This window comes from Uranotaenia lowii, chromosome 2, assembly GCF_029784155.1.
Source record: "Uranotaenia lowii strain MFRU-FL chromosome 2, ASM2978415v1, whole genome shotgun sequence".
Classification (NCBI taxonomy): domain Eukaryota; kingdom Metazoa; phylum Arthropoda; class Insecta; order Diptera; family Culicidae; genus Uranotaenia; species Uranotaenia lowii.
Window position 1 is genome coordinate 362,029,716 of NC_073692.1, and position 13,198 is coordinate 362,042,913.

Genomic DNA, 13,198 nt, shown 5'->3' on the forward strand with positions numbered 1-13,198 from the left:
CGAAAAGGTCAGGGTAGGTGATGAGGGCGGTCTACAGCTCGATTTGGGTTTCGGAGAATGACGCCCCCGACTTGCAAACTGGGTAGTTGCTCTTAGTGGTGGCTTAAGTCAACACTAGAGGGTTCGGAGGACTCTGAGTTTTACACGTAGTTCAGGGGGCCTTGCCTCCTGACTCGCGTGTGCGACCAAAGATGTCGGATCTTAACTTGTCAGAGGAGAGGTTGTGCATCGAGTCGTGTTGGCATGAGGTCATTGTTGACAGTGGTTTTGGAAACGAGTAACGACCTTCCACCGCTAAAGATAAATTGTGTTAAACAGTTCGAATTGGGAACAAAGAGCAAGTGGCCCCAGGTGGTCTTATGGCGTAGGGGGTACAATGTTACTTAGCATTGTATCATGAGTCGTCCAATTGCACCCATGAACCCAGAGTAGCAAACGGGGGGGACGCGATAGCTCGCCGTGCCTTGGTATGAGCCGTTTCCCGTTTCAGCTAAAGCAAATATAAAAAAAAACGAGCGCTTCTGTACTTTTTTTTAGTAAACGGGCTCAAACACATAGGATCTTAGTTAATGGAACTTCATGTTTCTTTGAGTAGATCTTCTTTCCTTAACTCTAAGCGTACATCTTTCAAAGTTATGATGGCTAGCATCTTACAAATACTAAAACCACCAAACCAAATAAAGCGTTCCTACTACCTATATATGCCATGACCGGGATTCGATCTCATGAAATACTCTTGCAAAACGTCCAGTTTCTCATAATTCTCCAAGAAATCTTCTCTCTCCTGTGTTCTTCTACATAAAATTGATTAATAGATTATGATACTAAGCTGTTTCTTTTAAGTCCGTTATGGCATAATTCCTACATCCATATTAGTTAAATATACGCAAAAATTTCGGATATTATAATCACTACTAATCGCTTTTAAAATAATTGTTGAAAAGTTTTAAATAAAACCGACTCTTTATTTACTATGTCTTAAAATTATACTCTTCAGGAAATTTGCAATCGTTTTTAGCCATCTATTCAGCTCTAGAATATGCCAAATACTCCGATAGACAACTGCATTATTTTCACTCATCGCAAACTTTTTCTTCCTAGGCTCGATGGCATACTGTACAACACCGGAAACAAAATTCCTATAGTATGCTTCCCAATCGACTGATGTCAAGTCGAAAGGAAATATTTTCAATTCTTCTTCGCTCATAGACCGGAGTAATCGATGAGTGTTTTCGTTATGCATGGTCCACTCGTTGAGACAGAAAAATTCCAAAACTCTACTTAGGGAAATCATTTTCCCGAAGATAGCCGCCATCATGGGTTTGCGACCTCTTAATTGTAGGATAACGTCCAAAAGGTGGCCCTGAAGCATCATAATCGCTTTGGCCCAGGCGTAGCGAAGTCGGTTTTTGGTAACGGTTACCGTTAGAAAGGATCTGAAACATAAACAAAAGTTTTTCTTATTATCTTTTAGAACAGAAAACTTCAAAAAAAGGGTCACTTACGCTAGAATACGTTTCATTAGAGGTAATCCTTGAACCATATTTTTAACAATTTGATCCCAACTTCGAACTCCTTCCGATTCGGTATAGTTGTAGACAGGAACCACACTTCGGCTGGATTGCTTCGAGGTGATGTCTACGGCGCAGACAAGCATAGCATTGACGCAGTAATCAACAGGAACGATGAACGGTTTCTTGGCAGGATCAAGTCGAACGGCACTGTAGAGTCCTTCGGATAGAGGAGCCACCATTCCGGAGGGTCCATTGAAGTTGTCTATCCAGCCCGGAAGTGGTTCTCGATATGCGGAACTGACTGCAAAAAAAACGTTGAAAAAAACCATAAAAAGTCCGTTGTGATTTAAAAAAACAGAGATTCCTTTTGTATGCAAATGTTGTGATCTGTATTTCAAAATCTAAAAAAAAATACAATTTTACATTGAATTTTGAGTTTTGTTACTGAGAAGTTTTCAAAAAATGCCACTCGGCTAACTGTTTTCAAAATTTATACATTTTTTCTTCCTATACACAGTTTTGATCTATGGAAAACGATTGGATTTTACAATTTTCCTGGGTATCATACGCAAAAACGATTTTTGTTCCATGTATACAAAATTTTCAACTATTTTGAACTTTGATCTTTTTCAGATATTAGAAAGTGTCGGTTTCTTTTGTAATCTACCTTCTGTATTTTTTATCGGATAAAATCCGTTTAAATGATTTTTTTGGTAGTTTTTCCCAGTATCGAAATAAACTCAGTTTATGAATTTCAGCATTCTGTTGAACTTCTGAGCACATCAGCGAACATTAAAATATTTAAAGATAGAAAAAGTAATCGAAAAGAAGGATTTTAAATTTCAATTTCAAATTTTGAGTTTGAAAGATTCCTACTTTGAGATTCCCCCTTTGTAAATAAACATCTTTGTTTTCCGTTTCGTTATTTTTAGTTTTTTTTTAAATCCATTCTCATTATACTATAAAGTAAGCATAGGGGAGATGAGGGCATAATGGCCACCTTAAGGAGAACGCTTATTTAACCATAGAAAAGAACTACATTATGTGAGTTTCATCACTGTTTCGTGTTCAGTCACTGAAGGAGTCTATTTGATGACTGGCTGAAACTTAAAAAAGTAGATAAAAACGTTTAAAAATGCATTTTAAAAAATTTTATCGAAAGCTCAAAATCGGTCCCTATAGAGGCATAATGAGAACCCCCCCTGAGGCAGTATGAGCACCATTAATCGAGGCAAGTCATACCGTAACAGCGAACTTCAAACGCCAAAATATGGTCCATCAACTCTTTTCTTTCACGGGGAGTGAACACGGTTTTAAATGAATTAATTTTATTCACATCCGGCTTCGTCTTTTCCGCTTCATATTTTGTTACATACCGACATATCTGCCACGGAATGCCATGGCTCTTGGCGGCTTGTTAGATGGATGTTCCGTCTCGCCTTATTGTGGTAAGAGCCGCTTCCAAGGTCTCTTTTGACCAGCTCTGCCTCCCGGTCCCGTCAAACAAACTGTTGACGTCGACGAGATGATATTGTGTTAGACAGTGCGCCCAATATGCCTTCACGAGAAGTGCTCTGTTCGCCTCTAGTCAACAAATTGAAGTAAAAAAATATTTTTAAGACAATTTAAGTGTAAAATTAAAACTTTAACGATTGCAAAATGTGAGACAACATATATCGTAAACATATTATCGGTTGAGATGTTTAATCGATCATAAAAGCTTAATTTCTGGTGCTCTAAAATTATAATATTTCCGTCACCTGACAATAAAGTTACTTTTTAAAACATAACTTTGTGTATTTGAAAAAGAGATTACTTTTTCTTTGAGAAATTAATTCCTTGTTGAAAACAGAACTATATCATACTAAATTTCATTTTACAAAATGCGTATTTTCTGAGAAAAGAGGGGTTCTCATTATGCCTCGGGTGCTCATTATGCCCTCATCTCCCCTACCTACATATTTCGTGAACTATTATTATTAATGCCCTGACCGAGGTGCCATCTGTTTTTCAAAAAACGTCCGGAAGGTTTTGAAAAAATGTCTGAAAAAATCTGGATAGAGAGTTTTGAAGGTGGTAACCTTTTTTTTGGTCATTAGATCGAAGTATTGACGATTAATGGCAAACTGATCATCGCCATATAATAACACTATCAATGCCTTGCTGGAAGGGGCAGTTTCACATACCTACGTGTTTGAAGATTTCTTTTAACAAATATCTTTCAAACACTTTTCAATTACGGATTCTGCTCATTTCCGGCCATTTTTCCATGCAAATTCTGAATTTCCATTATTTTGTAGAACAATTCATGCATTAAGTCAAAAGTATGGAATTGTCTGAAATAAATCGGTAGTGAATTTTGAAAAGGGCGAATGCGCCAAATGTAAACAAACTTTGTTAGGCCGGAACAAATATCAATTTCTTCTTTTGTCACCCGAAATTTTCAAACAACCCGAGGGGAGAATAATTAAAGTTTGAAGTATTTTCTGGAAATTTCGAGAAATTTATCAAATATCCGAAAGATTACAAGAGCAAAAAAAAATGGTGGAACATGAGAGTTTTCTCACCTTTGATATTTTTGGTTTTATTGAATTTTCCGATAAAAAAAAACTTGATTTATAGGTGTTGTGGAATGATATAGTATGCTTTTTTGCTGCATACAAGCTTTCGTGCAATTTTCACCATTTTTTGTTTTTGAAAATATTTTTTTTACCACTCTCGTGATGTTCCAGCTCCGAGTGACAAAAGAAGGATTCGAAATTTGTTCTGGCCTTATCAGCAGGGTGAAAAATTACGTTCTAAGACCTTCATTTTGACTTTAAAAAGGTATCTGAAGGATATGTGGTTTTCAAGAAATATAGAAAACCACATAATATTTTTGGGAGCTGTCATACTTGGAACGCATTTTTCTCAAAACAGTAATGTTGGTGCAATAGCCGTATTCAAAATTCGATACCAAAATGTTAAAATTCTGGAAATCTCGGAATCTAAAAAATGTCTATAATTAAATCGTTTACGTCGCGTCATAACAAATTTCATGCTGATTTGAATTATTCATTCAAAAACCCAATTTCAGCCTCAATATAGATAATTTAGTGATTCTTGTTCTTCTAAATTTCAAAGTTTCTGCGCTTTTTGACAAAACTTTAAAATATTACAAAAAAAACTTAAAACAAAGGTTCAAAATCAATTATCAACTTTCACTAAGACCGTAAGTGATTTCGACTGCTGCTTAAAAAAGCTATGCAAGTATTTCATTTGTTTACTTTTCTTCAGAATCAGATTTTTTTGTTCATGTAGATTTGTTAGTTTATCTGTTATCAATGATTTATTCACTTAAATTGATTCCTTAAAAAAATTAACTCCATATCACCAAAAACGAGGTGATAGACAAAATCTGACAAAAGATTCGAGTTCAAGATGCCGAAATTTTCTACATCAATAAAAATTCTTTTAAAAGGTTTTAAAATGGTATGAATTTTTTATTGAAAAAATTTCCTTCTAAAGTTTAAAAACACTTTTATTCACCATTTTCATATAATGTTCGAATTTTCGAATAATTTTATCAAATTTTATAGTTTTTTTTTATAAATTGAAGTTTACAGTTGAAGAATTTCTTATTATATTTTGAATAAGATAGTCTTTGTTAAGAACATTATCTTCTTGGAAGCCTATTAATCTAAATTTTTAATAAACAAACAAAGTTTCTACCTTTTGTCTTCTCCAGAATCCAATATATAAATTGACGGCAATAACTTGAAATTTTAAACTACAAAACATGTGCTTGACAGTTTATTAACGTTTCACTTATTTTATTATTTTAAATCATCATTTTTATTCGCTCATAATTTTTTTATTAGTTTATGAAAAGTTTGAAAACTAGTTCGAAGTTGCTCCTGTTTTCCTTCAGATATTAGATAACTTTTTCGAAGTTTTCTTAAAATACTCCAAACTTTATTTATTCCCCCATTTTTTTTCGGAAATCTCGGAGGGGGGGGGGGGGGGGTGACAAAAGAAGATTTTGATATTTTTTCCGGCCTAATTAAATCATAATAAATTAATAATAATTGATTTATGAAATGATCTGAAAATTATTCATGAATTCGGATCTAATTTCTCTTTAAGTCTGGTGTTTTTTTTATGTATTCTGTTTCTGTGCAATGATTCTTATCTCTGAAGCTTCAAATTTTTGTTTATTCAAAACATTGAATTCACATTACTTTTTGGTGTTTCGGATTCTCCAATTTTAATTCTGTCATGTGAAACTGGACTACTTTGGAAGTACACAATCGAATAACTTTTTTTTGCTTCCAAAAGAAAACTTATAAGTTTCTGGTTGCTATGAAAATCAGTAAACAAAACATACAGACCGGTCCACACTACAGTCAAATGAAAGAAAAAATTTCGATTGAAAATGATTGCTTTCATTTTCATGCCTTGTTGAAAATCGTTTAATAAGTAGATTATTGTTCTGAAAATAAAAATTATTAGAACATTTTTTAAAGAATTAAGCTGTCAAAATGAAAAAAAAATCTAATTCTAGAATATTTTGTTGGTTGTAAAATAGATGAATCTTACTTAAATCAAAAATTAAAGGGTGATACGGTCAAAATTTGGTCAATATCAACTTGACGTATTTCTTTCAATTTTGCATTTAAAAAACCTGAACACCCCTCATTTTGAAGGTGTGTGTGTGTAGAATGTTGCTCTTATTTTGATTTTGGAATTCACTCTTCAGTTGTCAAAATGCCGCCCAAGAAAGAAGAGCAGCGTATCAAAATTTTGCTCGCGCATCGCGAAAATCCGAGCTACTCGCACGCAAAGCTGGCAAAATCGCTAAAAGTTGCCAAATCAACCGTTACAAATGTAATTAAAGTGTTTGGGGAACGTTTGTCGACAGCCAGGAAGTCTGGATCGGGGGGAAATCGAAAACTGGAAGCCGCTGAGACGACAAAGAGAGTTGCCGGTAGTTTCAAGCGAAACCCTAACCTCTCTCTCCGAGATGCCGCAAATAAGCTGGGTGTATCGTCTACAACCGCGCATCGAGCCAAAAAACGAGCCGGACTATCGACTTACAAGAAGGTGTCGCGATGATAAACAAAATACGACGGCTACAGCGCGATCCCGAAGGCTGTACACGATGATGCTGACGAAGTTTGACTGCGTGGTAATGGACGACGAAACCTACGTCAAAGCCGACTACAAGCAGCTTCCGGGACAGGAGTTTTATACGGCAAAAGGAAGGGGAAAGGTAGCTGATATTTTCAAGCACATGAAACTGTCAGAGTTCGCGAAGAAATATCTGGTTTGGCAAGCCATCTGTACCTGTGGCTTGAAAAACAGCATTTTCATAGCTTCCGGGACTGTCAACCAAGAAATTTACGTGGAAGAGTGTTTGAATAAATGTCTGCTGCCTTTCCTGAAGAAACACGGTTGTTCCGTACTGTTTAGGCCGGATTTGCATCTTGCCATTACGGTAAAAAAGCCATGGAGTGGTACGCCGCCAACAACGTGCAAGTGGTTCCCAAGGACAAGAACCCTCCCAACACGCCAGAGCTCCGCCCAATTGAGAAATACTGGGCTATTGTCAAGCGGAACCTAAAGAAGACCAAAAAAACTGCTAAGGACGAGCAGCAGTTCAAGGCAAACTGGCTTTCTGCAGCGAAGAAGGTGGACAAGGTGGCTGTACAAAATCTGATGGCGGGGGTTAAGCGTAAGGCCCGGCAACTCGGATTGGAAAAGCGGAAGCCTAACTGAATATTTTTCCTGAATTTTATACTAATTAAACTTGAGTAAGAAATTTAATTTGATTTTTTAAATAAATGATTTCACCGATTTACACGCCTTTTTCCTTGACCAAATTTTGACCGTATCACCCTCTAATATAAATAAAATGAGTTTCAAGTTTGTTTACTTAATTCCCTTTTAAAAAAGTTTATAATCACAAAAAAAAACAAGAAAAAAATCCCATAAAAACAACAATTTTCATTTTCGTTTGAAATTGAAGATTTCGATTTTCATTTGAAAATCATCAGGTGTACTTTGCAAATCATTAACGTCATCATCATTTGAAACACCGTCAAATTTCAACTGAAAGAATCCCAAACGAACCTACAGTAGTAAGCTTTTGCCTTTCATTTGACAGATTTTCGTGTTCTGAGTGGGAAAATTGGAGACGCTGATTGTGTAGGTATCAATATTGGTTTGTTGAGGTTGTGTGATGGTCATGAGTAAAAAAAGGTTTAACAAAACAATTTCCTAATTTTTGTAAAATTTTGGTATTGATGTCTAGTTGAATTTGACTTTCACTGCGTGAAATATTCGTGACGATATTATAGAATGAATAAACGGTGGATAATGTGCAACACGAGACCCCATAGTGGTCATATCACCTCTTATTCACAACTCCTATCTCTACCTCCCCGCGGTGCCGGCTGGGGTGCGAGTAACCTAAGCGGAGATCGGGTACCCAACCCCGGTGGATGCTTTGGTCGCATGCAGACTGAGAAGGTGGCCGCACGCGTCTGTTCCCCAGGTCAGGGGCGGCGTGCAACAACAACCGAGCGTCTGTTCTCCAGGTCAGGGGCGGCTCAAGCAGCGTCTGTCTTGCAGCAAGCGGCTGAATTTATGAAATGCGGCTCCCGCCAGCTAAGTCCAAGATGGCAGCCCCATCGCGGGATAGGGACTTTAGGCTAACAACCTACTGCTCCCGATTTGAAATTGTTACGGAATCCGAAAGAAATGACCGACCTGGAACTTTGGCGACGACTTTTAGCATGAAAACACGGACACGAATTGGAACTTGGAATGTTTTAACCCTTGCCCAACAAGGCAAACTGGAACAACTTGCTAGAGAGGCTAGCCGCCTCAAGCTTGAAATTCTGGGACTGAGCGGGGATAACGTGCCGCTATTAAGCCTACCCCCATTCTGATACGAGGAGAACATGCTACTCGGGAACGAGGAGTTGGTTTCCTGTTAAGCCCGCAGGCCTACGCGGCCCTCATTAGATGGGAACCGATAAACGAAAGAATAATCGTAGCCAGATTTAGAACACGGGTTAGAAACCTTACAATGGTCCAGTGTTATGCGCCAACTGACGTTGCCGACTTGCAGGAGAAAGAGCAGTTTTACAGTCAACTGAACAGCGTGGTTGAGAGAATTCCGAAGGGTGACATTCAAATCCATTTGGGCGACTTCAACGCAAAGATTGGCTCCGACAATCAGGACCTTGAGCGCATCATGGGGCGCCATGGCCTAGGACAGATGAGCGAAAACGGAGAGCTGTTTGTAGAATTTTGTGGCAACAACAACATGGTGATCGGTGGATCGCTCTTCCCCCATCGACCAGCACATAAGGTCACTTGGGTATCCCGAGATGGCCGAACAGAAAATCAAATTGACCACATCTACATCAGCCGAAAATGGAGAAGGAGCCTTCTTGATGTCCGCAACAAGCGAAGCGCAGACATTGCATCTGACCATCACCTCGTCCTTGGCGAGAAACGACTGAGAGTTGCGCGTGTCCAACGGCGCGAGGAGAAGGTCGGGTGTCGATACGACGACTGCCGGTTGGGAAATCCAGAGGTGAAAAGGGCATACGTTGAACAGCTAGAATCCCGAGCCTAGGAATTGCCGACAGACGGAACAGTCGAAGAATAGTGGTGTGGAATCAAGAATGCCTTTATCACGACGAGCCATGGTACTCTCGGTAAAGTTTCTGGAAGAAGGAGTGCATGGATGTCGGATGAAACTTGGAGGATGGTCAATGATCGGAGAAAGGCGAAAGTCGGAATTGAGCAGGCATGTATCGGGTTAGCCAAAGCAGCCACCGCTTACGATATGCGAAGCTCGAGAAGGCAGTAAAACAAGCTTGTAGACGAGACAGTAGAGCCTGGACAAACTCCTTAGACGGAATGGAAGAAAAGCCCTGGGTCAATGGAGATATCCGATTAATATATGACATTTCTCGCCACCTTATCGGTGCAAAAACTTGTGCTAGAATGCCGTTAAAAGACCGAGCGACCGATCGAACAGATCAGCTCAAACGATGGACTGTAAACTTCGAACAACTCTTCCGAGTCACGAATAGCGGTGGCTAACAGAACCCGCAGCTCGAAGCGACAGTAAGTCACATTAATGGCGTCAACTCAGAAGCGTCCTGGCAGGCTGAAATAGAAGTAGTCAAAGACACAAACTCCAACAAAGCGCCTGGGATCGATTGCATCCCTGCTGAAATGTTCAAAGCCGACCATGTTTTGTCAGTACAAATGTTGCACCGTCTTTTCGCTGACATCTAGGATACTGCAACATTCCCGGCAGACTGGATGCAGGGTATCCTCGAAGAGGTCCCGAGGAAAGGATACCTGACAGAGTGCGGTAACTGGCGTGGCGCTACAAATCATACTGGAACAAATCAATGAATTCCAGAGCTCTCTTCTGCAGCTGATGTTCGTTGATTTCGAAAAAGCATTCGACCGACTGAACCATGAAAATATCTGGGTGGCTCTAAGGCGACGAGGAGTCCCAGAGAAGCTAGTTCATCTTATCGAAGCACAATACAAGGCGTTTTCGTGCAAGGTCTTATACGACGGTGTCTTGTTCGATCCAATCCCGGTAACTGCTGGAGTGAGACAGGGATGTGTCTTAAAGGGTGATACGGTCAAAATTGGTCAAGGGAAAACGCGTGTAAATCGGTGAAACCGTTTATTTAAAAAATCAAATTAAATTTCTTTTTCAAGTTGAATTAGTATAAAATTCAGGAAAAACATTCAGTTAAGCTTCCGCTTTTCCAAATCCGAATGACGGGCCTTACGCTTAACCCCTGCCATCAGATTTTGTACAGCCACCTTGTCCACCTTCTTCGCCAAAGAAAGCCAGTTTGCCTTTAATTGCTGCTCGTCCTTAGCAGTTTTTTTGGTCTTCTTTAGGTTCCGCTTGACAATAGCCCAGTATTTCTCAATTGGACGGAGCTCTGGCGTGTTGGGAGGGTTCTTGTCCTTGGGAACCACCTGCACGTTATTGGCGGCGTACCACTCCATGGCCTTTTTACCGTAATGGCAAGATGCCAAATCCGGCCAAAACAGTACGGAACAACCGTGTTTCTTCAGGAAACGCAGCAGACGTTTATTCAAACACTCTTTCACGTAAATTTCTTGGTTGACAGTCCCGGAAGCAATGAAAATGCTGCTTTTCAAGCCACAGGTACAGAAAGCTTGCCAAACCAGATATTTTTTCTCGAACTTTGACAGTTTCATGTGCTTGAAAATATCTGCTACCTTTCCCGTTCCTTTTGCCGTATGAAACTCCTGTCCCGGAAGCGGCTTGTAGTCGGCTTTGACGTAGGTTTCGTCGTCCATTACCACGCAGTCAAATTTCGTCAGCATCGTCGTGTACAGCCTCCGGGATCGCGCTTTGGCCGTCGTATTTTGTTTATCATCGCGATTTGGAGTCACTACCTTCTTGTAAGTCGATAGTCCGGCTCGTTTTTTGGCTCGATGCACGGTTGTAGACGATACGCCCAGCTTGTTTGCAGCATCTCGGAGAGAAAGGTTAGGATTTCGCTTGAAACTACCGGCAACTCTCTTTGTCGTCTCAGCGGCTCCCGGTTTTCGATTTCCCCCCGATCCAGACTCCCTGGCTGTCGACAAACGTTCCCCAAACACTTTAATTACATTTGTAACGGTTGATTTGGCAACTTTTAGAGATTTTGCCAGCTTTGCGTGAAAGTAGCTCGGATTTTCGCGATGCCCGAGCAAAATTTTGATACGCTGCTCTTCTTCCTTGGACGGCATTTTGACAACTGAAGAGTGAATTCCAAAATCAAAATAGGAGCAACATTCTACATACACACACCTTGAAAATAAGGGGTGTTCAGGTTTTTTAAATGCAAATTGAAAGGAATACGTCAAGTTGATATTGACCAAATTTTGACCGTATCACCCTTTAGATGACGGTAAGAAAATTGAGAAAAATGTGTAAATATCAAGTCTGTATTAAGCCGTCCCCACTTACTCCAGATAGAGATTGGAGGCAAAAATTTACCTCCTTATTTAATTTATACCGAAAGATGAAAGAAAATGAGATTCAGCTTCGCCAAATGACTAAAACAAGCTCATAAATAATTGTTACTTCAGATTCAAACCAACAATGAGTTTAACTATCAATATGAACTTGTTCAGAAACAAACAGCACTTACCTATAGGTGGTCGAAATATTCCAATGGGAAGTGAGGTAAATTTCTCCTTTATCAAAACTTCTGCGCACTTTTTGCTGAATGTGTAGGTGTTTGGGAGACCTCCAATAAATTGTTTCGTCATTACTTCCTTTTCGTAATCACCCAACTTGGAAAGAATGTTTCTGATATTGTCGCAGCCACCAAATCCGATATCTTCGTAAATTCGCTCTTCGATTACATTTTTATCACAATTTGAATAGAACGTTGAGATGTGCACCACAGATTTGATCCGTTTCATTTGATTCGCAAGTTCCAAGATTCGATCTGTGTAATCTACGTTAACTTTTAAAGCACAGTCCAAGGGTTCATTAAAGTTTATTGATGCTAGAAGATTGAATACCACAGTCACTTCGTCACATAATTCGTTCATCATAATTTCGGGAATAACGTTTTCGGTTTGATCAAAATTCACTTCCACCGGTATGATTTTATCCATCAGTTTAGGAGTTTTCACTGCATTGAATAGAGGATCTTCGAACATTTTGATAAGTCTTTCATCAGCACTAGAGTCCTTTTTTGACCTTATCATGACGTATACTTTCCGAGGGTTGAGGCTCCTTAAAATTTTCTCCAGCAGTACTTGTCCAACGAACCCAGAAGCTCCACTAATCAGGATAACTGAATCCTGATAGAATTCCCGAACATTCAGAATTCCACAATCTCCCATCTTGCAAATCTTCCAAAGCAGATGCTGATCTTTCTACTGATATTTCTCTACTGAAATTGATACAACGAATGGTTCGCAAATTAATACTCAATACTCAGTACCTGAAAAGCAAACCAAACTTTCCCGGCAAACAAAACGCTGACAATATTTGTTTCGATTCGATTGAGTAAATAGCGAAGACTCATCCTTCTCAACAAAAGGTATAAATTAAGTAACAACAAATCGAAAAATTTTCTACCCTAACCGGTTTGATTTTCAAAAGCATTTTGATACTTCTGACGTAATTGGTTTTTTTATTTGATTTTTCTACGTCACTTATCCCAGTTCCTGAGGAGCAAAGAAGACAAATTGTGTCAATTTGTATCGATTGATCAAATGATCTGCGTTCCGTGAAGATTGATTTGGCATTCTTCAGACAAGTTTCTCAGAATGACGTACAAGCGGATTGCTCTCTGATCTCGCATCGAAACTTCCAAAATGACTCATAAATTAAAACATTAGTTCCGGACTCAGCCGTCCTTAATTAAATTTTCCACCACCCATCCGATGATCGAAAGAAAATATCTTATCATACGCGAAATTTACAAATGACATTACATGGCATGCCATGACTGTAAAAACAAAACGATCGAAATAGAAAGCATCACGCAACTATCATTAAAAAAATTTATTTTCTGCAACAATATTTTGGATTATTGTTTTGATGAAAAAATTTGTAGATCGTTTAATCTGTATCAGTTGTGCAAACTTCATCATCATCATCTTCACGTTTCTTATATTGT

At 39.0% G+C, this 13,198-nt stretch overlaps 1 protein-coding gene across 1 annotated transcript; it reads right to left on the minus strand.

Moving 5' to 3' along the window:
• Window positions 1-964: 964 nt before the first annotated feature.
• On the minus strand, window positions 965-12,613 carry LOC129743115 (fatty acyl-CoA reductase wat-like). The gene is made up of 3 exons (XM_055735076.1): window positions 11,711-12,613; window positions 1,506-1,815; window positions 965-1,436 (listed from the first exon to the last, which is right to left on the minus strand). Exons 1-3 carry the CDS (start codon window positions 12,414-12,416, stop codon window positions 965-967), a joined length of 1,488 nt encoding a protein of 495 aa, XP_055591051.1. The 5' UTR covers window positions 12,417-12,613.
• Window positions 12,614-13,198: the final 585 nt, after the last annotated feature.

Excerpts from the sequence above, each read along its gene's own strand:
- LOC129743115 (XM_055735076.1), bottom strand. The coding sequence starts at position 12,416 with ATGGGAGATTGTGGAATTCTGAATGTTCGGGAATTCTATCAGGATTCA. Across the intron at positions 1,816-11,710 it reads AATATTTCGACCACCTATAG|TCAGTTCCGCATATCGAGAA; the intron begins GTAAGTGCTGTT and ends TTTTTTTTGCAG. Across the intron at positions 1,437-1,505 it reads CTAATGAAACGTATTCTAGC|ATCCTTTCTAACGGTAACCG; the intron begins GTAAGTGACCCT and ends TTTATGTTTCAG.